General features: G+C 37.8%; 3 protein-coding genes and 2 pseudogenes across 3 annotated transcripts; 3 read left to right on the forward strand and 2 right to left on the reverse strand.

Moving 5' to 3' along the window:
• The first annotated feature begins 702 nt into the window (after positions 1-702).
• On the forward strand, positions 703-1,947 carry LOC140021537 (glycerol-3-phosphate acyltransferase RAM2-like; annotated as a pseudogene).
• Positions 1,948-2,144: 197 nt separating this feature from the next.
• On the forward strand, positions 2,145-7,985 carry LOC140021535 (exocyst complex component EXO84A-like). Its single transcript, XM_072072612.1, has 7 exons — positions 2,145-2,598; positions 3,197-3,294; positions 3,686-4,730; positions 4,961-5,473; positions 5,667-5,855; positions 6,611-6,747; positions 6,929-7,985. Exons 1-7 carry the CDS (start codon positions 2,449-2,451, stop codon positions 7,089-7,091), a joined length of 2,295 nt encoding a protein of 764 aa, XP_071928713.1. The 5' UTR covers positions 2,145-2,448; the 3' UTR covers positions 7,092-7,985.
• Positions 7,986-8,812: 827 nt separating this feature from the next.
• LOC140021538 (uncharacterized) lies at positions 8,813-12,444 on the forward strand (annotated as a pseudogene).
• Positions 12,036-18,024, reverse strand: LOC140021536 (uncharacterized). Its single transcript, XM_072072613.1, has 9 exons — positions 17,141-18,024; positions 15,855-15,938; positions 15,224-15,703; positions 14,372-14,507; positions 14,094-14,256; positions 13,342-13,470; positions 12,923-13,117; positions 12,591-12,713; positions 12,036-12,443 (listed from the first exon to the last, which is right to left on the reverse strand). Exons 1-9 carry the CDS (start codon positions 17,334-17,336, stop codon positions 12,336-12,338), a joined length of 1,614 nt encoding a protein of 537 aa, XP_071928714.1. The 5' UTR covers positions 17,337-18,024; the 3' UTR covers positions 12,036-12,335.
• Positions 18,025-22,653: 4,629 nt separating this feature from the next.
• Positions 22,654-26,449, reverse strand: LOC140021027 (uncharacterized). The gene is made up of 11 exons (XM_072071742.1): positions 26,117-26,449; positions 25,985-26,029; positions 25,795-25,893; positions 25,586-25,696; positions 24,502-24,676; positions 24,372-24,428; positions 23,966-24,099; positions 23,810-23,869; positions 23,643-23,720; positions 23,051-23,124; positions 22,654-22,796 (listed from the first exon to the last, which is right to left on the reverse strand). Exons 1-11 carry the CDS (start codon positions 26,186-26,188, stop codon positions 22,712-22,714), a joined length of 990 nt encoding a protein of 329 aa, XP_071927843.1. The 5' UTR covers positions 26,189-26,449; the 3' UTR covers positions 22,654-22,711.
• Positions 26,450-26,800: the final 351 nt, after the last annotated feature.

Genomic DNA, 26,800 nt, shown 5'->3' on the forward strand with positions numbered 1-26,800 from the left:
TCAACCTTTTGTTTTTTTTTTCCCCCTTATTTTGGGGCAAACATGCATAAAGAAACTTAAACTACTTTAGACCCGGGGAAATTCGTCCTCATTAAAATATGAAACCTAAATAAAATTCTTACATTTGGATTGCTATTTTACGGAGTTCTTATAGAAAAATATACTATATAAAGTGATTTGATATATGTAACTTAAAAAGTTAATTGAAAAATGTGTTTACAGAAATTTGTAAATATTTTTCGAAAAAAAAAATTTGCAAACAAGGCTTTAAAAGGATTTTACTAATCAGACACTTGTTAAAAGAACGTTTATGTATTATTATTATTATTATTATTTTTGCAAAAAATGAAGTTAAGTCTAGAAAAGCATCTAAATGAAATGCAGGGACAATGAATGTAGATGTATGTCTTCCATTGGAATAATTTTTTTTATTATATTTATCTTCCTCTCCTCTTGTCTCAGGGACAAGGAGTGAGACGTATGTAGCAAACGACATCCCTATCTCAATCAAAAATTTGTACTAAGTATGCTCGAAAGCGCTAGGAAGATTCCTTTCTCATATTAGCATTGTGTGTCTTGTAACTAACGTTGCAAGGCATGTGATATACGTTAACGTTACATGCGTGCCTCATAAAGAATGGTGCTGGATGAAGAATCTAAGTATACTGAAGAATATTACTTGCAAGATTAATTGCATAATATCGTCAAAAAATTGACTACTTTAGCTTGACAGAATTAGTGTTGTAAGTATTACCTCAGCATCAAAGTTTCTTGACCACAAGTCTTCTGAATGCAGGAGGGTTACATTGTTCCACCGAAACCTGATGTGAAGGCCGTCACAAATGACAAACTCCCGAAGCCCCTATTGTTCCATGATGGCCGCTTAGTTCAGAAGCCAACACCCCTCTTAGCTCTTCTCACCATCCTTTGGATCCCAATCGGTTTCCCCCTCGCTTGTCTTCGGATCGCAGCTGGATCACTCTTTCCCATGTCAATGGTGTACTATGCACTTTGGGCACTTGGGGTTCGTGTCACAGTTAAGGGCAATCCACCACCCCCTGTCAAAAGCTCCTCAGGCCGCCGATCCGGTGTACTCTTCATTTGCTCCCACAGAACCCTGCTCGACCCCATTTTCCTCTCTACCGCCCTTGGCCGCCCCATTCCAGCTGTTACATATTCCGTCTCCAGACTATCGGAAATCATTTATCCAATTAAGACAGTTAGACTTAGCAGAGATCGTGCTCCAGATGAATCCATGATAAAGAAATTACTTCAACAAGGTGATCTAGCAATATGCCCAGAGGGTATTACTTGTCGCGAACCCTTTCTTCTCCGATTTTCAGCCCTTTTCGCTGAACTAACCGACGAATTAGTAGTGCCCGTGGCTATGGAGAATCGCATGAGCATGTTTCATGGAACAACAGCAGGAGGGTGGAAAGGGATTGATCCATTTTATTTCTTCATGAACCCAAGCCCTGCTTACGAGGTCACTTTCCTGAAGAAGTTGCCAGCTGAATTGACATGCAAGTGAGGAAAGTCTAGTCATGAAGTAGCAAACTAAATTCAGAGGTTGATTGCTGCCACTCTTTCTTATGAATGCACGACCTTTACTAGGAAAGACAAGTATCGAGCACTTGCTGGGAATGATGGAACAGTAGTTGAGAAACCTCGGATCAAAGCAGACAAGGTTTTGGGATGCTGATTTAATTTCCTGATGCTGGACCACAACCGGGAGAGTACTAGCTTGTATTATGGTTTTCCCAGTTGGGTACCTTCATTAGGAACATCGGACACGAACACGACCCGTGTTTGCAAATTCTAATGTTTCGTGGGTACCTCTGAATGCATGAGAAGCTAATCTGTTGCCTTCTTAAATTTAGGAAGAAACAAGTGATGAGAAGTTGGAATTATAGTCTAATGAATTGAGATCCCTTCTGTTTCTGAAAATGCATTTCATGCATCCATGTACCCGTTTTTCCTTTGAGTACAAGTGAAAGCATTGATTTACCTAACGTAAATTAGCTAAGAGAATCATCAAGAAAGAAAGCCCCTAAAGAAAGTTTGTTTAGAAGTTACAAGTAGTGATCCACCTAACACATCCACTTTTCGGATCTGTGTAAATTAGGGGGACAAATTGCAACTCCAAGGATAAATTTGTCTTTTGATCAGTTTTGATCTGGGACTGGCAGCTTACCCCTGGCAAGAAATAGCAAGGGAAAATACAAAATCGAGTACAAAAGGAAAAAAAAAAAAAGGAGCGAGTCCGAAGCGCGTGATCCATGAAAAATTGCGTCGTCTTTGTCCCTCAACTCATTCTCCTCGTCCAGTTCTTTTTCTATCTTCATACTCTCCTCTTGTTATTTTCTTTCAGGCCAAGATTTTGTACTACATTCCCTTCATAATGAATCTCATGGTATAGAAAGTTGAGAAACACAGGCAAACGGAAACATGGATTTCGGGTCATTCTCATCAAGCGTAGAAGATTCAGCAGAATTTGATAAAGATCTCACTCTTAGTGAAAAACTTAAAGTCTTCAAACCATCAAATTTCGATCCAGAGGGCTATGTCACCTCCAGATGCCGTCGGATGGGTGAAAAGGTCACCCCACCAACCTTTTTCCTATCCACATGTATTCTTGCATGAATTCTCTATCACCTTTATATTTACACTAGAAATTTCCTAATGTACTACTATGATTTTCTGCGTATGATGGGATTGTCGTACTAGAGGAATTTTTTGTTTGATGACGTTGGTTAACATATTTGGTCTTTAAAAATTATCTCATGATCTAGTCAGATAATTCTTGAGGGCCCATTTTCAAATGAAAACTATTGCATTGGCAGCTTCATTGATCCAGGTATTATCAAATTCTGCCTGCCAAAGTTTTGCTTTCTATATATTAAGGAGGCATGATTTCCCAACCTTAGATATGTAAGAACGAAAAAAATTGTCTCCTACATAGAGGGATATGTTCTATCATGACATTATAATCACTTGCATTGCTGGGAAATGAGTTTTTGACAATTAGCTAACGTAGTCCAAATCATTAATCTAAATATTACTGCGATGTTTCAAATTTCAATTGCTAAGGCATACATTTAATCCGGTACATTGGCCTACATCAGAAACCGTTTAAAAGTATAATAGGTCCTCTGTGAGAAACAAGGCTGATGATAAATTCTTGATTTCCTGACAGGAAATTAGGCATTTGTGCATTTACCTAGTCGATTTGAGGAAGGCTTCAGCTGAAGAGATGCGGAAAAGTGTTTATTCTAACTATGCAGCATTCATTCGGTAAGCATAACTACAGAATAGGCCATCAAGATTGAACCTTTCTGATTTCTGACAATGCAGTTGGAAGCTTAATGTGTATTTTTCTTCATCCTATGATGTTGTTCTTACATCATAAGGCATAGGCATTGCAGTTTGCAAAACCGAGAGATGATTAATAATCTAATAGCTATTGAAAAATTTTACTGCAATTCCTCAGTGGCTTTAGTTACACTTACTAGCACTTTGGTTGAGGTTAGCAAAGTTTTATCATAAGCATGTTATATTTGTGCTGCTTTTGAAGGATGTATAGGTTGAGCAACTTCTAAATCAATGATCATGGTCCTTTTTTGCAGTGTCTCTAAGATGTTGGTACATGACATGAAGAGCTATCTGATACTGTTTGCATATGCAGCACCTCGAGGGAGATTTCTGATCTTGAAGGACAGCTTCTCTCCTTAAGGAATCTCCTCTCAACCCGAGCAAATCTTGTTCATGGTTTAGCTGATGGAGTTGGCATACATTCTCTGTCAGATGGCCCCGAAGGTTCCAAAGCTGAGGACGTTGTAGGATTGGACCAGGGACCTTCAAAAGTCGAAAATTGGTTAGCTCAATTTTTGGAGACTCTTGAAGTTTTACTGGCTGAAAGAAGGGTTGACGAAGCTTTGGCTGCCTTGGAAGAAGGGGAAAAAATGGCAGAGGAGGCCGAGAAACAAAAAAGTTTAACTCCATCGGCATTGTTATTATCACTGCAGGCAGCTATTATGGAGAAGAGAAAAAAGTTGGCAGATCAATTAGCAGAAGCTGCTTGCCAATCTTCAATCACCATTGTTGAGCTTCGCTCGTCTGTACAAGCTCTTAAACGACTTGGGGATGGCCCACGAGCTCACACACTACTTCTGAAAACTCACTATCAGAAGCTGCAGAGTAATATGCAGAGTCTCCGGCCATCAGGATCTTTGGAAGGAGTAGCATATACTGCTGCACTTTCCCAGCTTGTTTTCTCAACCATTGCACAGGCAGCAAGTGATTCGTTGGCTATATTCAATGAAGAGCCTGCATATGTATCTGAACTTGTTACTTGGGCTGTCAAGCAGACAGAGAATTTTGCACTGCTTGTGAAGAGACATGTTCTAGATTTACCAGCAGCTTCAGGGGGACTCAGACCTGTTGCTGAGTCGGTTCACATATGCTTTGGTCACTGCTCTTTGCTAGAAGCTCGTGGATTGGCCCTTTCTCCAGTTCTCTTGAAAATCTTTAGGCCTTGTGTCGAGCGGGCACTGAATGCAAACTTGAAAAGAATTGAACAGAGCACTGCTGCGCTTGCTGCTGCAGACGATTGGTCACTCAATTATCCCCCTGTTGGTTCACGCGCTTTTGGTACCACGTCCATTGGCACTGCATTATCATCCCAACCAAGGCTCTCATGCAGCGCTCACAAGTTTAATTCCATGGTTCAGGTGATTTTCTGGTGTATATGTGTACAGTGTTCATCGTTATTTCTCGTGCACTAGTATAAAGTTAGGGATTTTCTGCTTTGATATTGCAACAGTTGTGTGTTAATCTATCTGAGAATGTCCAGAAATTTTGCAACAGTATTGTGTTAATCTATCTGCTTTTGAAAGGCTTTCTGATAGCCCACAAGTTTGTATGGTTTCTACTGTATTAACCAAATTAAACATGGACTCAGGAACTTTGCGAGGATGTCAGTCCCCTTGAGAGCTTGCAGTTGTCTGATGCAGCTTTAGAAGGTGTTATACAAGCTTTTAACGCATATGTGAACTTAATGATAAATGCATTGCCCGGTTCAACAGAGACTGAGAACCTGGAGGAGACTGGACATAAAATTGTCAGGATGGCAGAAACCGAAACCCAACAAATTGCCTTGCTAGCCAATGCACTAATGCTGGCAGACGAGCTTCTTCCACGTGCAACCATTAAGCTCTCATCGTCACAGCAGATTTATAGAATGGATGAACAATCTCGAAGGACTTCAGATAAACAGAACCGTCTTCCAGAGCAAAGGGAACTTAAGCGCCGGCTCCAGCGCATGGTTGATCAATTACGAGATACCTTTTGCAGGCAACATGCCCTTGAGCTTATCTTCAATGAAGATGGTGGCGTTCGTTTGGGTGCAGATATGTACTTAATCATGGATGGAAATGCTGATGAGCCAGAATGGTTTCCCTCACCAATATATCAGGTAAGCATTTTACTTTTGAGTGGTGATGCTGTGTTGTATGGTGTTGACATTATTCCCCTGATTAGCAGCTCCAATGTTCCTCTCTTTCTACAGAAAAAATCCTTAAGATTTTTCAATCTCTTCTATAGCATGGACATCATTGCGAAATCAATTTTGTCAGGTTCTTAATTTTGATGTATAAAACCTGTTTCAGGAATTGTTTCAGAAGTTAACATACATTGCGAGCATCGCTTCAGATATGTTTGTGGGAAGAGAAAGATTTGCTACTATTCTGTTGATGAGACTCACAGAGACAATCATCCTATGGCTTTCTGATGATCAAATCTTCTGGGAAGAAATTGAGAACGGGCCAAGGCCTCTGGGTCCTTTTGGGCTTCAACAGGTTTTTCTTGCGGATTTTTTTGCTTTTACCTTCCGAATGCTGATTTGTTTATGCTGTTATCTAGGGTAATTTACTCAATTATTGCATTTTTAATTGGAAATTACAAAACAGTATTGTTACTTTTGATGGGCTCCCAAAAGTACAGAAGCCTACTCCTTAGAAGTCCACTGCCAGTAAATTTTGAAGTCTACTTCCAAGAAATTGACTTTAAAGTCAACTTTTATTCTCCAAGAGGTTTTCTCCTTCTTCCATTCCCAAAAAAAAAGTATAATCCATGATTGGAAAGAAGGTTTTTTTGGCTCCATCTTTCTACCCCCTTGTTTCTGCCAAGAATTTTCCCAGCTCTTCAACATGATTAAGAGAACCAAGAAGCCAAGTATTGTTTGGACGCTTGGTACCTGTTATGCTGCTAGTGCTTTGGTGGCCAGTAGCATCATCTGAAGGTTGAGGGAGCAGAGTGAGAGTTGAGATAAATTTTTGTGAGGAAAAATATTTGCTTTTTGGTCTCAATAAGTGACTTCGAGTTCTTAATAGTCTGACTTCTATACTTTTGAAACACTGTTAAAGCCAACAATAATATTATTCTTTTAATTTTGAATACAAGATTCCAATACTTAAATACATTATCCTTGTCATTTACGGTAGGTGTATCTTAGAATGAGACATAATATCGGGTAAAAAAGGAAACCCGACATACTTTTCTTGGTATATTACTGAATAAATTACTGAACATTACTTTTCTTGGTATTCTGTAGTTTTATTTGGATATGGAGTTTGTGATACTCTTCGCATCACAAGGGCGGTACCTATCCCGAAATTTGCATCAAGTTATCAAAAACATCATTGCTAGAGCTATTGAAGCGGTTGCTGCAAGTAACATGGATCCTTATAGGTAATAAGTCCTGGTAAATAATGTTAAACCTTCGTGATCAATCAAGTTGTACTTGTCATACAGTATTATCATGTAGGACGTTGGTGCAATTAGCACTTTTATTGCCTATTTCTCATCTTAAGTTTTAAAATTAACCACCATTATTCTTTTTCTTTCTTAAAATTTTGTTGCTCCCTCCCAGTATGTTGCCAGAGGATGACTGGTTTGCTGAAGTAGCTCAAATTGCAATAAAGATGTTGACCGGGAAAGCCAACTTTGGGAGCTTGGAGAGAGAGACTGGCAGTCCAACCGCATCCATTTCTGCAAGATCTGCTTCATCTGTCCACTCCCATGGAAGTACCTAGCATTGATAGTTGTTGTTATGCTATGCCTCCATATTTCATATTGCCATGCAAATTCTCCACTCCACTCTGTAACCCTCAGCAAAGTTGCTTCTTCTTATTAACTTTTCTTCTTTTTGTCATCTGATTCCCATGAGAGAATAATTAATATCATCTAGAGGCATGTGGAAGTTGTGTTTGCAGCTTCCAGGATGGATACATCAAGTATATCAAAGGACAACGTTGCAACTAAAACACATGCTGCTTTCAGTAACACGAAGAGTAAAAAGGAAAGATGCAGTTTGAAAAGGACAGAGCTGCCTACTTCTTTTACAAAAATTGATTCTTGTTATAGCAGCAATTCTAGTAGAGGTAACTACTACTATTAGATAGGTACAAGGCGAGAAATGAGTGCATAGGCTTTGTACTCTGATTATGCATCTATGACTCTACACCTATATGGATGGTCATCTTCCCAGCTTTTCTCTTTTTGCCATTGTTTGCACCGGTAGAGTCATACAGATGAATCTTCCTGGTGCCAAGACCATTGGTGATGCTACTGCTCAGACAAGCATGGATGGCCAGTTATCTCCATCCTTGCCACTCCTGACCTCCCTTGAAGTTCTTGATCTTACTGGACTTTCTTACCTCAAAGGCCAGATCCCTCCGCTGACTGAGAATCTGCCAGAGCTCCGAAGTTTAGCCCTCTCTTTCAATGGTCTTAGTGGTCCAATACCAGAAAGCACAGGAAAGCTATCAAAACTTGAGGGCATGAATCTGCGCTATAACAAATTATTAACTTTTTAACTTTTCCAGCTCTCTTCCTTCAAGCCTTGGCGGACTCAGGAGTCTTAAAACACTTGATGTAGATTGAAATCATCTTTCTGGTTCTATTGGAAATTTGATCGATTTGGAGAACTTGTATCTTCAGAATAACTCTCTATCTGGACATATACCAAAAAGTATTGGTTATCTGCAGGCTCTCCAAGATCTTCAGCTATTAAACAATCAGTTGAGTGGGAGAATTCCGTCTTCCATAACCAATCTAAGTTCCATAAAACGCATCTTACTGAACGATAATCGTCTAAGAGGAAGTATACCTTCCTCTTTTGGGCAACTGAAGCCACTTCAAACACTCTCTTGAGAATAATCGCCTTTTGCCTTTCTACAAGCACAATGTACCTGCCAAATAAATCGTCCTACTTAATCACTTACAGTTCCCAGGAGAGTTTTAAAATTCAATAAAACATTAAAGGCAGAAATGATGATCTGCCCCTTATCTGAGGAAAGAAATGTCAGCCCCAGAAGGTTTTATTTGGACCAAAACGAAGACAACTCTGAAACTAAATACAGCTTTCTGTATCAACATTGTACGCGATAGCCTCGTTACAGCAAAAAATCAACTAAAGGCATCAAAACTCCAGTTGGAAATCATCCCCAAGACTTCATCAAGGATAACCCAGATTGGAAATCCTAGGGTTTCTACACGGAAAAGTATGACTAAAGTAAATGATTTGGAATTATATGAAACCTCTTAAAAATGTCCAGGGACTCGAGAAATAAAGCACTGGTTTTCAACGTTAATTAACTTTCTGAGCGCTTTCAATAAACTGCGCTTGACATTTTCGTGCAAAAACAAGGGAGTAAAAACACGGATTTGGAAAATACTGGAAGAATAACTCCATAGATTTAGGCAAAAAATGATGAGCCTCGATTTTTTTTCCTTTTTTTAATATTTAGTTGCTCTCGGTATGTTGCCAGAGGATGACAGGTTTGCTGAAGTAGGTCAAATTGCTATAAAAATGTTGACTTGGAAAGCCAATTTTTGGACCATGTAGAGAGATGGTAGCAGTTCAACAGCTTCCAATTCTGCAAGATCTGTTTCATCTGTCCACTTTTCCTGGAAGTAACTAGAATTGATAAATTTTGTGTTTTATCATGTTTCCAAATTTCCTTTTCCCCACGCAAATTCGCCTCCATATTCATGGATCCTCGGCAAAAATGCTGCTTCCTATGTTTCTCTTCATTTTCTAATTTGTTTCCCTCTTTAGTATGTGAAAATGAGAAATTAACATCATCTAGATACAATTCCTAAGACCAAAAAAGATAGAATCGATCACTTCTCAATCAAAATTCGTCGCTGCTATGGCGACAATTCCTAGCTGGGATAAATATTAGGTACAAGGCGAGCAATGAATGCGTAGGTACCAGATTGCTATATACTCCTGTTTATGTACCTACATGTACTCTGCCGGAAAAAGAAGAAGGGGAAGCTGTCGTCCCTATTATAGTATGCCAGTGGTACTTTTTCCAGCTAATCTCATCGTTTCGCCATGCCTTTAGTTACAGTCGAGACTGCTAGTGCTGACGACTAAAGAGAGCTTGATATCTTGCACGTTTTCACACGATGAATATGAACACATCAACGGTTGGTTTTCCTGATTTGGTAATTCAAGCGTGAGAGCCCGTTTAGCTGTTTTAGTGAAGTATTTACCCCTTCCCATCCCTCGCATCCTTTAAGCCTGTTTAGCTGTTTTTTTTAGTAAGAAGTATTTGCTACTTCCCATCCCTCGCATCCTTTAAATCACAAGCACTGAATTAAGAAAAGAATCAAGAATGAGAAAATCCATCTTGTTTCATCCAGAAAAAATGGGTTCTAAGGAAGTTTTAGTTCTTCTAATTATTCTCATGATCACAAAGGGAGAATGCAAGGCAAGTGATGGTGAAAAAACTTGCCACCCCAATGACCTCAAGGCGCTGATCGATTTCAAGTCTGGGATCCGCCATGACGATTCATTCCGGCTGGAGAAGTGGATTGGGCGTGATTGCTGCAAATGGGATGGCATTGTTTGTGACAATGTCACTGGAAGAGTCATAAAGATGAAACTCCCTGGTGCAATGACCATTGATGATGCTCCTGCGCAGACAAGTATGGATGGCGTGTTATCTCCATCACTGTCACTCCTGACCTCCCTTGAAGTTCTTGAACTTAGTGGACTTTCTCACCTCAAAGGGCAGATCCCTCCGCTGATTGGGAATTTGGCAAAGCTCCGAACTTTGGCCCTCTCTTACAACAGTCTTAGTGGTCCAATACCAGAAAGCATTGGTAAGCTATCAAAACTTGAGGAAGTGCATCTAAATTCTAACAACTTCTCTGGCTCTCTTCCTTCCAGCCTTGGAAATCTCAGCAGTCTTGGAACAATGGATCTTACTTCAAACCATTTTTCGGGTTCTATACCTCATTCTATTGGAAATCTGATGAATCTGGTGAACTTGTATCTAGAGAATAACGTACTAACAGGCTATATACCAAAATGTATTGGTAACTTGCAGGCACTCCAAGATCTTAAGCTATCAAACAATCTGTTGACTGGGGGAATTCCTTTTTCCATTGGCAAGTTAAGTTCTTTGCGCTCTATTTTACTGGATAATAATCATCTTACAGGAAGGATACCTTCTTCTTTTGGGCAACTGAAGTCACTCGTTACACTGTCCCTTCAGAATAACCAGCTTGAGGGGCCAGTCCCTTCCAACTTAGGCCAGTTACAATCATTGGCAGAGTTAAATCTTGGTGGGAACAGATTATCTGGTAAACTACCAAAAACTATTGGCCTGCTCCCACTTTTCACCTTAAGCATCTCGAACAACATGTTGAAGGACCACTACCTGTGGAGATGTCTTCTCTCACGAATCTTTCAAGACTCTATCTATCATTCAAGCCGCTGAATCTTTCGTCAATTCCAACTTGGCTTGTGGATATGCCATCGATAAACGCGATTCACTTGGCTGGATGTGGAATAGAAGGTGAAATTCCAAGGTACCTACAAAGTGCTGCAAGCAGATGGGCGGAATTGGACTTGTCAGCTAATCATCTCACTGGAAGCATACCTTCCTGGCTTGGGAGCTTCCACCTGCAACATTTGAATCTCTCAACCAATTCACTTTCTTCCGAGATTCCTGCTACCTTTATAAGTTTCGAAGACTTGGAAGAGTTGGACCTTCACTCAAATAAATTATCAGGTTCACTGAACTGGTTATTTCAAATGAGATGTAGTTTCCCTTTTGGATTGTCATATGTTGATCTTTCTAATAACAGATTCAGAGGTGATATCGAGCTGATTGGCAAGGGAAGCCAACAGAGAATTACAAAACTTAATTTGTCGAATAACTTGCTCAACGGTGAACTGCCAAAATCCATTGGAGAGTTAGGGTGGCTGTGGAGTTTGGATTTGAGTTACAATCAGTTGAACTCTGTCCTGCCAGAATCACTAGCAAATGCAAGCCTCTTAGAGAGGCTGAATCTGCAACAAAATAAGTTCACCGGTACGATACCATATGAGTTTTTGAAGTTCAAACATCTAAGAGAGTTGAACCTGTCAGGTAATCTTCTTTCAGGGGAAATTCCTCAAGGCAAGCCACTGACTGGTTTTCCAAAGAGCTCTTATTCTGGAAACAGAGGTCTTTGTGGCGCACCCCTTCCTCCTTGCAAGAGGACTCAAACATCACATCCATAGTCTTGTTTTTAGGCCTTGGCTTATAACACATAGTATGACAATGTGATATAACAGCAGTTGCTGTTCTACGTGGAAATAAGAAAGTACAACTAAGCTGAACTTTGAAATTTGATCTTCTACTTTCACAACCCTCTGTTTATTATAAATACAGTCATGTATGCGTATCCCTATCAAAAGTCAAGCCTAACTGTGCGGCCCAAAAACTTCAAGCTATTAGCGAACCAGCGGGCTAGAGGTTATATTTCATTCCCCCCGCCCCATACTCCAGTTTTGGCTTGATTTAAGTGTGTAAAAAGGTCTTTCACGCACCCTCAGAGGAACGACGAAAACCAGAGCTGGCTCAAGAACATGCACAAATTTTTTCTACTGTTACACTGTTGCATGTGAGAGGCCGGGATATAATACACCGGAATTCAGGTCCGAGCAAATCAGGACCCAGAGATGGAGCAGGACATGATGGCCCAAGTAGTTCATCGAAACCTTGCATTGCTTAATGTAAAAGTCTAGAATGACGAGCATTCTCAGCACCGTCGGAACTCTATTCAAGATTCATTAGTTTAACAGCAGTCTCTTTGCTTGCTAGAAAACTCAGATGATTTACTTTCTTTTTAGATTCAAGGGATTGTTGTCATCCACAGATATATTTTTGGCGTATCCAAGAATGTTAAGCTTCCCGGGGCGGCAACAAAAGTTGCTGTAGAATGAAGTTTTGCACTATTCGTCATTATCTTGAAGCTAACAAGTTCTCCACCTGCTAAAGGGACTCATTACTAAACTCCAATTGCTGATAATTCGCATAATCAATTTCATTTAGCCGTATGCAGCATAAAATCTGCTCCGGCAACTCCTCAGCTTTGTTACCCTGGTATGCCACCAACCAAAAAAAAAGGGGACAAAAAAGAAAAAACATGTACATTAGAAAGATATTTTACGGCCCAGAACTGTATTAAGAAAGAACGAACGAATAAAACAAGAGTGAAAGAATTGTGCACTCAAAACAGTTGCTTGCCTGAATTGTGAGGCCAAAGTCCAAGATGCAAAACTTTAGCCGGTCTAGGAATGCTTCAAAACCTTTTCTAGAGATGTAGCTAAATCGATGCATATCCAAATCAATCTCAAAATAGTTTTCTCCCTGCAGAAAAATTTTCATGGTTCTTAGGGATTGATATCATCAAGATGTTTGTCTCTCTCTACAATTTCAACGAGTATCAGTGAGAGCTCTTATAATTGAAAGTTTCAAGCTTTTATCCATAATTATGCTGCTTCTCTACATAGATGGCTAACAAGACTAAACAAGAACATCTAAACAAAAACAATTTCAAGCTTAAAGTTGACTCTCACCAAGAAAAATTCATGTTGCGGACGTGAAAGAACAGGCTTTTCATTGTAGGCATGCATAAGCTTTCGCTCAGGCGCACTTAAACGGAGATCATCCACATTGCCTACACGCCCCAAGATTTTTAACCTTTCCCTGAAAGGTACATTTGTATCTACAGGAAAGCCTTTTACTTTTTCCACCTCATCATTGATTAACCTCTGCACCACAATATATAGTAAACCAAGAAAAAAGAGTATTACATGAAAATTTTGGCAAGGCATTCATGGACAGAGGTGTTATTATATGTTCTCTTCACTGAGTTATTATTGCTCAAGGAATATTTCAACTAGAAATGAAGTGAAAAACTCGAGCACTTTAGGATGCTACCTTCAAATTTTAACTTGTCAAAATTCAAGTGAAAAATTAAAATGATCCAACTTACCCTGATACTTTCTTGAAAATGGAATGGAAGTTCCTTTGCATAACTCTCTGAAAGTTTAAAGTACATAACAAAACTAATCCCGTCTCCATCAGTTTCATTTTGAAAAATTGTGGCTGGATACAGTGGTATCTGTATAACCACGAAAACATGAAGGATACTTAAATAAACAGGTGTTAGATATGGAACAACTGAGCAACTCAACTTCTATAGTAATGCAGCTTTATCTTAAAGAGCAATGTCTAAGCAAATATTGAGGCATAAGCCAACATATAAACTGATAATCCTGGAGAGAGAAACTAAAATGATCAGAGAGGAAAGGATAATGTATGAGAATTAGATAAGAAAAAGCAATTAGAGACAGGTAGAAGGCTTCATAGACAGTTAAAGGGCACTGAACTAGAGTCAAGACTTCATGCTAAAGTACACCACATGCTTTGTCATGAATTTGAAGGGAAAAAAAAAAAGAAGACAGAAACAAACTTGAGCACAGTATTAGAACTAATCCAACTCAATATCACACCAACCATACATCCTGTAGCTTTCTAGAAGGTTGTCTAATTCCAATAAATAAACTGAATGAAGAAATAGAACATTATCGGAACTTTATGTGCATTGTCAGATTTGATAACCTCTGAGGAAGCAAATAAAATCCAGGTAAATATCGTGATATTCCATGCAATTCTTTTCTGGAAAAGTCATTTCTGTATGGTGTTAAATGACAAGGAACTGCCATAAATTGCAAGTTTTAATACCTGAGCATTGACAACAAGAATAGAAGGAAGTGCCCCAGAGTAGTTTATGGCTGGAAGCTCCACAAATCGAGCAATATGATTAACTTTCTTCGGAGATAAAAATACATCAAGACCAAATGGGTAATATGCTGCATAATTTGGAGCAAAATCCTTCCTTTTATCTCTGCATAGTAAAAGCACAAGAGAACCACATGAGAGAGATGGGAAAGACCATATACACAAAATGCATAAATGTGTTTGGGTGCAAAACTTTGAAATAGTTGAGAATGTCCTCCAACCTATGATAATTTGGCCCCCGAACTTTGAAAGTACTCGGTTCAATCTGAGACCAACTGTCAGAAATCTTCTTCTCCAAGGGACAAAAAGGTACCTGGGATCCGGCAATTGGCCTTTGTAAAAGCGCCTTTGAAGAAACTGCAAGGAATAATTATCAGTACTCTGCCAAACTTGCCGATGACTATAGTAGCTGTATTATAGATGAAACTGCCTCATTTGCAAATGCACCCTTTTCCCCATTTCAGCATTTGTGAGGGATTCAACATCACATATCAAGCAATTTCGTAAAAGCATTCTTATAGACAGTTTCTCACCATGAATAGCAGTCAAAGCTACTTGAATGCCTGAAGGAACCAAATTTAAAATGCCCACAGGATGTAGAAATAAATCTTACATAGCTTCATTACACAAGGCCTTTATTCAGTCCTGAAGAAGTTACTGAGGGTCATTTTTTAAAGTTAATAGATTACCATTTGAATGAAAGATAGCAAACTTAAGCAAGTAGCATGCTCAATAATCATTGGCAGTCTAACATAACATTAACTATTTATGCTTCATTAGAAAAATGATCCCGTTAAATGTTTATAGAAAAGATTTTCCCCCACTTTTCTTTCTTATAATAAGCATGTCCACTTCATATCTTATACCCAGATGAGTGATTTCATCTCAAACAATATGTGTAAACCTATAAGGAGCAAGAGATGATGCAGTTTGACCGCAATACCACAGAGAGAAGAGGTGGGTATGAGACAGCAGTAAATAAATTATAAACATAGAAACTCAACCATAGGCATAGTTAATTTGTAGTTTCAAGTGGAAGTGGATACATATGCAAATCAAATACAGTTACTCACGCAAATTTGCACTAGAATGTCCTTCCCTCCACTTGAAGGAAAGTTTCGAGGCAGCCTTTTTCCTAGCACTTGGTGGACTGGAGCTCAGAGATCTCCTCTTTTCCACAGATGGGACAGTTGAAGCTAGACAAGGCAAACAATTGTTTGGAAGAATACCACAGTTATCCATCAAGCCATCCTCCCTGTCAGCACTTTCATCTGCCGAAGAGGATATTTCATCAAGGAAAACAGGTTGCACCTCACTGGAGGATCCATCAAATTTCACCCGCAATTCACAGTCATTAGGATGCCCTGAACTTTTTGAAACTCCACTGACAGAGTTCCGAGCAGAATTCTGATTTGACAAGTCTCCTTGCCCCTGTGGCTGCTCAATAGAGGATACACATTGCACATTAGCATCACCATGTCTTTGATTGGCATATTTGGGAGAAGTAATACTAGACACTGATGCAGCATCACAGCCATTGAGGGAGAGCAAATCTGTCCACAAAATAGTCGTGAGATTTGATAAGAAGTGTGAAACCGTATTAGATCATAGACAAACTTCTTCTTTTTCTAGTTCAAGAATTCAGTTGATGCATCATCAAGCTATACATTTTATGAAATTTTGATCAATGAGTAGTTTATGTACCATCAGGAACACTTTGAAAATCATCGTCACTACAGTCAGATTCAAGTATTGCAGCAGAATCATGCCATTCCTCCTCAGTGCTTCCTGTTACCATTACCACAAAGAACAAAACAATCTCATCAAAAAATCTTGATCAAACTTCAAACAATTGAAAATATATTTGTAGCAGAGTTTTATCTCCAGCAGCAGGAATCTATGATCCCTTTATTGTCCATTAACGTCCTGATGCTGATACAACTACTTCAATTAGAAACCTTGATGCATAACTGAAAGTCTCACCAGAAAATTCATGCTAAAATTGTCCAAATGACAAAACTAGAGATGCATCTTGAAATCAAAATGCACCTTCGAGCTCATTATTACCTCCCAAAAAGTACAATGCTGCATTTATGATTTTCAGTCGTGTTAATATCCTGATTTCAGAATGCAAAATCTCCACTAAATCTGAATGTAAGGATATCAATCTAAGAAATAAATATCTAGTGCTTAAATCCAGATGTCATCATGCCAAAAACAGAAGAAAGCCTTGTGCTCAATATACTGGGAATACTCTACCACATCTGAGTAATTTGCACAATCACAGTTCTCACCAGATTTTTGCTTAGTAAGCTCAGAGTTCAATCATTTCCTGCCAGCAACAAAGTTCTAATCCCAGTATTAACAATCATCTGGAAAACCACAGAAGTTTCAACCATGTTTAACCATGACCAGCTCAACAGCTCAAAAGGCTTGGCTGGCAAACTACTTAGTGATCCTTTAGCATTTCCACATCTTCAGTATGTTCGAAGAGCAAAATACACAAGCTCTCAACAGCCTCGGCATCATATAAAAAACATTGCATTTCAACTAGGAACCCACATTTTGCTCTATCAGTAACAGCATGAACTTGTTAAATAACATTCCAACCCAAAACTCAGACACCCAAAAAAGGGAACAAAACAAAGTCTCCTTCTTTTTCTGAGGAAAGAAATGCCAGCCCAAAAAGGGTTTAATAAAGAAAAACTCAAAATATTTCTGCAGTCAGATATGGATCATCAGCTGCTACGGGAAAATGCAGCACCCAATCTCCACATTTCCATCACATGCAATGCATCAATTAATCACAAAAGTCAACTGAAGACTTCAAAACTCCAAACAAAAATCAGTCCAAGGCTTCATAAAGAACAGCATACCAGATCAATAACCTAAATAGTTAAATCCGAGGATATAGATACAGCAAATTGAATGACAAGGAGACAAATTTTATCAACAGAAAGAAAACGTACAAAAGGGGAGAGAGAGAGAACCTTTATTATAGGTGGGATTGTTGAAGGAGGGATCCAAAGGAAGAGACTTGTTGTCAAATTTATCCAATGATGATCGGTCAGGTAAGTGAGAAGGAACTTTTCTCCTCACCCCTTTTCTTCTTCTCCTAGACTTTTTCTTGGACCCTCCAAATTTACCTCCCACACAACTCTCTGGCCTTGATACACATGCACCCATGTCCCCTACCCGGCTGCTAACCCCCCCCCCCTCCTCCCCTGTCTCTTTTCAGTCTGCTCTGCAAAACGTCACAAATCGAAGGCAAAATCCACAAGTCTTTTTTCTCCTTTATATCATCTAGACCCACTACAGCTGATGATCAACTAAAAATATAAAAATCCCAGATGGGAAGCCGTGAAAAAGAATAGAACCCGCAACGCAATATAGAATCAAGAAAGGGAACTTATTAAACTTGGTTCTTATACTCATTAGACTATCTTTTTCGTTTTCTAGGTGGAGGGGTTGGGAATTTTCTATTGAGCTAGACAGGCAAATAAGTTAACGTAAAATTATTTAAAAAAAAAAAAAAATTTTGGTGTGGTGAAGACCGAAGCCAGAGGGAGCATAGTCAATACCATAATCTATCTAACTATCTAAGGGACAAAATCAATCAGTGAGAAGGCAGTTGGATGATCAGGGGCGGTGGCCGTGGTGGGGAGAGAGCCGGAGAGGTGAGGTGGGGGAAGCACCATCTGGGATTGGGGACCCAGTCAAGGAATAGCCCACGTGGCGCAATTATGGGCTCCTCAACGTGTGGGATCGTCAGTTTCAGGCTTTCAGCTTCTAAAAATCCCTCACGCTTTTTTAACGTTACTTGTCTCAGCTGTCTGTCACCGAAATCTATTTACTGCCACTGCTTAAATCTGGGCCCAAATAGTAGTCTGTCTGGTACGTGGATCCATTTTACACTACTTTACTTTAGTAGTAGTAGTACCACTTTAATTAAAAAATAATAATAATGCTACTTATATATATTTTCTTTTCTTTTTTTGTGTTTGGATATGCCCATTAATATTAAAATAAATGTCCGGGTCAATTTGCTTATATTTATGGGAATTTACTTATAGAATTGCTCTAATGACAAAAATGTTTTCGGTAGTATGATGACTCATCGAACCCTCACGGTACAGCTCATCAATCATTATCTACTAGCCTCCTTAATAATGCTTATATTTCAGGAATTTTTTAGAAGTTAAAAGTAGTTTAGATTTGCTTAACGCTTGTAGATTCAGACAAGGACAATTGTCCCAGGTCCCTGGTTCTACAAGTACGAGTACAGTTACTACTATCTTGTTCATGTTTGCAATGGTGTCGGATTTTTTTTTTTTTTTTTTTTTTTTTGTAACTTTGGTTCAATAATGGGTTCCTTCAAAAAATAAAAAATAATAATGGGTTGGTTTCGATTTGCGTTGAATCTGCGCTCAGCTATGATTACAATAATGTAGGACTATGTGAATATGAATTTCGGCAAATACTAGTGCTGTAATTGCTTCTTTTTTTTTTATACAAGATATCTGGATCTTCGATCCGACTAATTTCCTGTAACCCGAGAGGAGCGATCCATTTTTCTCGAACACCCCTTAGGCCCGACAATAATTGCTTCAAACCACTCCTTTTTGTCCCGCCTCTTGTATGGTGTAATCTCGTACCAAACTTTTTTTTTTATTTACCATAAAAGTAGTAAAAAAAAAAAAACTCGGTATCTATTCTTATGATATGCTAGATCGAAAATTTTGTCGTTCTTGTCTGAGTAATTGTTTGACTTCAAAGAAAATCAAAGGAAAAGGAGATGGGAAATCTTTTTAGTACCAAAGAAATTCGAGGATGATTATATTATTGTCAAAATTGTAGGCAAAAGGCCAAGAGGGGCATTGAGTGTAGTGCATCAAGATGTGCGCTTTTTTCTTTCGAGCAAAGTGTGGGGTTGATGAGATTTGACTGGGGAAGTTTGCGATCTATTCACCAGTCAAATGGGTAATTAATGGATGTCATAAAATCCTCAACAACTTCTATATCAGCGATCACGCTTTTAAGATTTAATTAATAAGAAGCCCAAAAGTTACACTGATTCATTACGCTGCAATAAAGAGTGATTAATTACTCTTCCACCTCTCTCGACATTGCCTCATGGAGTAATTAACTAAGAAGATCCGTAAACCTATTAATTTGTTTGAAGGATATAGTAATAATGGCTCTCTGAGATCGTGTGGCAGTACATAAGGTGTTGAAAAATGTGCAGTGCAATAAAGAAAAGGAAGATTTGCAGTAGAGATCCAAAGCAAGGTCTGCGTAAAACTTGCCAATAATGGTCTCAATTTGAGTAGACCTCAAGCTAACTTGTCCATCCAATTCATTTACCCCCCTAAACCATATACAGTGCATATATAGTAAAAAATCTTTTACTTTCATCACGCTAATATCTTGCTTGTTTAATATAGTAGAGCACATGATTTCCACAGTCCCTTTTAGGTACTCCCTTTTTTCTAGTATCAAATTGTTTGGATTGTGATTTTCTACCCAAACAAATTTTTTTTACATTTTCTGTAAACATATTTTTCAATCACCTTTTTATCTCACATACATCAAATCGCCACAGTACATTTTTTTATTCAAAAAAATCCTATTGAATTATATTTGTGTGTCGAATTCATCATGAAAATACAAGGAAAGAAGTAGGGTATCATACTCATGCTCTGCACTTTAAGGTAATAGAAAAGTCTGAGTTCAGTTAGAAAAATTAAAATTCATGGGACAAAATAGTCACCTTCAAAAAAAAAAATTTTTTTTTTTTTTTTGGTTTTTGCTCGATATACTTGTTTAAGAGGATCCAAAACGTACTCGGCATTAAGAGACTCGGTGTGGTTTCCTCAAAATAAAAAGGTGGGAAAATTACAGAAACAGTAGTAATTAGCTGAAAATCAAGAGAGCGAATATGAAATATGCTACGCCGCCCAGTGGTCATCCCAAGCCTTCTTAGGCTTGGTGGTGCGGGAGGTCAAGGGTTCGAACCTTGCCTCCCACAAAATTTGTCACAATATGTGACGGTTTTCATTGACCAGTTTCGATGGAGTTTCTACTCACATCGAGTCCCCTTCCCCTCCCCCTTAGAATAGGTTAGCTTAGATTATAGGAATTCTATCGTATCGACAAAAAAAAAAAATACTAAATATGCTACATATTGATTGAGGTGCTCTACTTGTTCTCATAATTAATCTCGTTTTATTAGGATTTTTGGGAGGTAATGAATGGCGTAAAAGAGTAGTGTAATAGCATCCTTTGCTGCTTAAAGAAGAAAAAAAATGGCGTTCATGGAGCGAGGATAGTATAGGTTTGTAGTATCTTGTAAGCAACCTTTTCCTAACTCGAAGGCAAAAAACAGACAAAAAAGAAGTAGTCTTGTGAGCAACCATTTGCTATAGAAAAAAGTTACTTCGTTGCATTCTTGCTACATTACGATTTTTCGAATATTTGATTTTAAAGAAAGACACAGAAACGTAATGTAATGGCAAGGCATTTTTTTTTCCTTGATGATATTTGAAGAAATGCATTCCTTTGCAAAGTGAGATTATTTATTTATTTATTTTTTCCTCCACATCTTAAATTTTGTTCTTCCCTTATTTTAAAATATTCATCCTTTTATTATTTTAACTACCCTTTTATTTTACACACTTCACGTCATATATTATATATTAAAAAAATCAAATAATTGTCAATCCAAATGCACCTTTGTTTGGGGAGCGGCGGCAAAGGCAATCGTAATGCGAACGTTGTCTGCAGCTGCGATGGCGTGAAATCTTTCATAACCCGCTTCTTTAGCCTCTTTCTTTGTTGCTTCTATTTCTCATTTTCCTTTTTTTTTTTTTTTTGTCTTTTAGGTCGTGGGACACGAAACAAATTCTACCGGAAGAAACAAGAATATATTATTGTATAGTAGCTAATAATAAGTGTACTCGCTCAAGATTTTTATTGTTCGAGAAAAAGTACTTGTTCAAGATCGAGGTGCTTCGAATCTTGGATATACCCTAAAGGTGGATATACCCTAAAGGCCAAGCCTATAAAGACTAAAGAGATTTATATCTTTGGCCGAATTAATTATTTCCACTGGTGGAACCTTCTGCCATTGCTTTTCATCCCACTTTTTTTGAGCTATTTATTCTGGATAATAGTAATAGCATAAGTTGCATAAGGAACGTACAGAAGATAAAGAGAACCTAACAGAAGAAGGTAGAGAGACAGCCATTCAAATAGGTCTGCGAAATTGCCGAAAACTATTACTAAAAAATAATGAGCTATTAGTTCAATCACTGAAATCCCTACCACACCAAATGCTCAAAAAGCAGAAAAGGCATTACTCTCACATTTAATGAGGAAAACAACATTTAAGTAATTATAGCAAAATGAGAGTTGGAATAACTTGTACTCAATGCTACAATCACAGGCCGAACATTCTTGTATTTCCAAACTACCATTAACCTTAAATGTCCCAAAAGCCAACCATGTAATTACAACAAGTTCAAAACTATCATGACTTGTGTACCTAATGCTCTAACGATACTCCAAATATTCTCAGATTTTCAAACTATTTCTGCTCTTGCGGTTGAAATTCAAACACAACCTTTGATCACAACTCATTTTTATATAATATAAGAGATAAGAATTCCATTGTACTCGGGGTAATCTTAAGATTCAGTTTTACTTCTTCGAAAAATTAATACTTGAGGTCCCATTTATGATTTAGCCAATGAATCTCTTAGGCAAAGCCTTCATACAAACAAAACATTGGGACATAATTAATAGGTTGATTTTGACTAAGTATCACAATGACAATGCTGAAAATGATTGTCTTTATCACCAATCATCAGCTGTTTCTGGATTCTTTCGTGGATTACCTAAACTACGACCAAGATGGCAACGCATAACATAATTAGTTTGTTTTTTGTGAATCTTGTTTTTTGAAATCTTAAGATCATCGCGCTACGAAACTTCATCTCTTTCTGTTTCTGCCGAATATTCTTCGGTTTGGTACAACAGCTTGGCACATTGCTAATGGTGTATTGCAAGTTGCCCAATATAGCTAACTGGTCACATATTTTTTCTTTTGAATGGGAAAAAAGATTATAATTCCTTGCTAGTCCTTGAACTTTAAAATGAAGCGAGAAATCATCGGAGAACATGAGGAGTTAGCCTGCAATTCCAACTCAAATCAGATCCGAGCAGAGCCCGACAGAAATCACCAATTGCCCCTTGTGGTGTTATTTTTTTACACTTGTTATTTAACTGTTTAAGTGCATACCATTATTGTATTAGTACATAAATTTACTGTATCACGACTACACAAATTAGTAAAGAGAGTTTCAAGTAATAATACAACTATGAATATGTCATATATGTATGATTTGAACTTAAAACATTTTCCTTGACCATGTCACGACTGTCAAGACTACACAAATTAGTAGACAGAGTTTCAAGTAATAATACAGATTTGAACTTCAAAGCATTTTCCTTTATGATTCCTATTGATTGTTCCTGAATGTACAACTCTGACATCCAGAAAACTAGAAGAACCCTGAATTTTCAACAGCTCCTACAGCAGAAGTATTTTGGTGACAGCCATCTTCCTCTTCTTGAACATCTCCTAATCTGCGCGCAAATAGACAGCCAATTAGAAAGACTCCACTTTTTTGCTCCTTCTATGGATGATGATCTTTCTCCTCGTTTATTGATCACATTTGACTTTATGCTGCCTAGTGATGATTTACTAAATAACACAATTCTCGAACTACCAATATAGCATGAAAGGATTTGAATTCGACAAAGTTAGACTAAGACACCAAAAGTTCATTAATAAAAGGTACATAAATGAATCCAACAGTAAGCAAGCAGGGATGGATTACCCTTTGACTTCATTGCTTTCATTTGTTACGCATTCCTCTGCTTCATATAAAATTGAGGAAAATGATTTCCTATTCTGGAACAGCATCAAAAGTTTAGCAATTAGTGCTGAAGAAGAAAAATGAAAAAGTAATGCTGAACCACATAAATGCAATCCATAGTAATAATAATGTTTCTAGGCATTTCGACACCACCAAGGGGTTAGAAAAGGTTGATTGAACTGAGAGTCCTTGCAAAGAATCACCTAGAAGAAACAACTAAACTAACAGCTGTACTTGTACTCCAAAAGTATCATTTGATAACGTATGGTAATGTCACTAAGTGATCTATGGTTGACGAAAACTCCATCTGAAAGAGGAAAGCCATAAAGAATTCATGGCAGAAAAACCCAACTATTAATATTCCCCATATTGACTTTGCAGCATGTCATTTCTTATTGAGCTGCAGAAGCACGGACAAGATAACTCATGTCTAGAATTCTGATGTCTAGAGTCTCGCATACTTGTACTGATGAGGAAATGGTTCAGAAGAACCACTACTGACAATTATAGCATAGAGCGATCCTGTGACATATAAAATGGACCTTTCTCTAACCTCTTCATCCATTCCTGAGACAGCATCTTGAATCTTCTTCATGGTAAAACCCAGATTACGAACTTCAAAATGCAATGCCTGATCAATCAATGTACAAGAAAAGGTTTAAGAGTCATAATGATATTTATTGTGCTTTAAAGGAACAAAGCAAAAATCATGCTGCCTACTTGTTTCTCCAAGATTAAATTCTGTATAATGATTTCCTTGGCAGCTAATGCATTCTGAAGGTTTGGCTAGTCAAGACAAGACATTCAAAAAACTTTTCTATTATCAATATAGCTAGGATAACAGACCACAAAGATCTTTAAAAAGTTCATGGATATCTCATCAACTCTTGGTTGGAAGTCATAGGTTGATTTTGCTGCCTCTATCTGTGCTTCCAGATCCAAAATGATTTTATCCTTCCTTTTGAGCTCATCATCATCTCTCAGTTTTCTTTCCAGGTTATTGATTGTTTCTGCGAGGAACAGTGTCAAAGCAGTTTTTTCACAAAAAAGAATTATATTGCTCAGATTTATGCACCCAAGAGAGTTTATAAATCACCAATAAAGAACATCCATTTTTCAATTCATGCTGTGGTGGTATAATCCGATGACACACTGTTGTACAAAAAAAAACTCTGGAAGAGAATAACCTGGTCAATTTTTTAACGTAGCATAAAATGGGAGGACTTCAGAAAATGAATGAAGAATGCGCCACACGTGACAGTAAATAGAGATAGCAGGTTACCCAAAAATAGTGTTTCCCACGTAGAAGCCTCATCAAATTTCCTCTTTAATCCAACAACTGGAAGAAAAAAGAAAAGTTAACATGGCAAGACTACAAACAATAAAGCTCTGCTCTGCAGAAAGTTACATGCCTACTTCTTCTCTTTCTTTTAAAGCGTTCTCTGCATTACTCACGACCTGCTTGATAGAATTAGCCTCCTTTTCAATTGTGTCAAATAGTAGGGAATGAGCTTTTATCTTCTCAGAAAGAACAGCAATCTTTTTATCTCTGTCTTCCATAGCTCGTTTCATTTCTCCAAAGGAGTCCTGAGAAATAATGTAACAATATTAACTGCCTCCTTGTATTGATTGCAAAAACAAGATTTGAAGTAAACAAGCCCTCTGGGATGATTGAGTTTTACTGTTGCAACTATAAAATCCACTACTGAAGAACAGAGAGAGGGCAATCTCGTAACTACAGATATAAAGACAGCGTAATCACAAAATGCTTCTAAATCCCAGCTAGCACACAGAGCAGCTAAAAATAGTTTTCAGCCAACTTTATAGACTTGATAACATGACATTTAACTGTTCCCCAACACATGCTTATCCAATTGAAAGAAAACAATTAGCAATGATACTAGTATGAAACTTAAAGTAACATTTGGAGCCAGATGAGGAAAAGTAGACTTGCAAATTGCAAGAGGTTTCCTGATTATAATGAATGCAAACCTTCATCTTCAACAGCTGCGATTACAATTGAACAATGAAAGAGAAGACTGCATTAACAGAACATACGATACTTTCTGATCACAGCGCTGCTTTTGCACATGGATTATTAGGAATACAATGTACCAGCTTCGCAACACAGATAGAACATTCCACCTCTAAGCCATTAAGCAGCAAGCTTCATTGTCGATCACCAAAAGAAGAGAGATTCAATAAATTTTTTTCTTTTTCTTTTTTTTTTTTTTAAAAGAAAGATCATAATAAAGTTATTAGCTTGACCCAAAGAGACTAGAAGTTATAAAATTTGCCTCGGACGTTCAATTTGCATTCTGGCATAGCAAACTCAAACGGGTCTTTACCTATTAATCCACTCAAACATAAACAACCCCACCTCATTAAACAGTTAGAAACACAGTAATTAATTTTCTATCACCTCTAACTGCAATCCGTTTACCAATTGATAAACATTCAAACTTTCCTAATAACAGAAAAGCAACTAAAGCAAACCTCATAAACTTGGAAAAAACTCTGTTTTGATTGAAGTAAGCTGCTAATTGTCTCCACCAACTCCTGCTGCTTACTCTCTAGCAACCCATTTTCACTCTCAAGGCAACTCACCTATCAAAACAAATTTAGTTTCCAATTACTTCAACAGATAAGTTCAATCTAATTGACCAATTTATCATCATCTTATTCCAAAAAAAAAAAATGCATACCTTCTTTTCGAGTTTCTGTCGGATATCATTAGATAAACTTAATTCAGCTTGCAATGCCGTTAACTTTTTACTAAAAACCTCGTCTCTTTGCTTTTGTTTCTGTAGTCATCCATGGAAAACAGTTGCTACAGAAGAAATTAAAAATAAATAACTAAATAAATAAAAATGCTGAAGCGGATTGAGTCCAAACCTGAGTCAAAACTCGGACTTGATCATTAGCTGAGATTTCTGTATCCTGCAATTTAAAGTCAATTAGGAGGAGAAGATATACATTAAGACGTGGAATTAAAATAACAATGAATCATCTGTCATAAATTAGTACTTTGAGTTGCTTGACTTCGGAGATTAGGGCTTTGAGTTGGAGCTTGAATTTTGATAGTTTCAGAAGCTCCATTTTCCCGCCAAAAATTCTCAAGTCGTAAAATCTAATCCACTTTTTTCTCTTGCCAAGAAGATGATCTTTGCTGCTTGAATTGATCCGGCAAAAAATATTACCATTAAGGATGATGAAATATTACAGAACTAGTTTAATAAATTGCAATCCCAAATTTTTTTTTTTTTCCGTTTTTGGGAAGAGAGGGAAAAGGGGGGGAGGGGTGAAGGAAATTGGTGTGGCTGATTAATACTTTCGGACAAGAAGTCAGGCCTCGTACCCCAAAATTAAAAAAAAAAAAAAAAAAAAAGGTCAAGCGTCGTCGTTCTGGGTACAATGCATTTCTCAAACTTCAGGATTTGCTAAAAGCCGCGCGCGTTGTTTTGGCCCTTTTAGGGACTTTGCCCAATCCAAGCTCGAAGAAAATTCCCAAATTTCTTCCATACGTTTTCAAAAAAGATTAATTTGGATTCAAAACATTTCACTTATATATATAAAAAAAAGGGACTTTTCTTTTCTGTTTTTTTTTTGGTCAATTTAAGGAGAGAAAAACAGTAGTTTAACAAATTGAGGCACCAAACTGGTTGAGATTCAAAACTAAATTTGAAAATTGTAATAGGATTTATGCAAACT

Source organism: Coffea arabica, chromosome 11e (assembly GCF_036785885.1).
Source record: "Coffea arabica cultivar ET-39 chromosome 11e, Coffea Arabica ET-39 HiFi, whole genome shotgun sequence".
Lineage (NCBI taxonomy): Eukaryota > Viridiplantae > Streptophyta > Magnoliopsida > Gentianales > Rubiaceae > Coffea > Coffea arabica.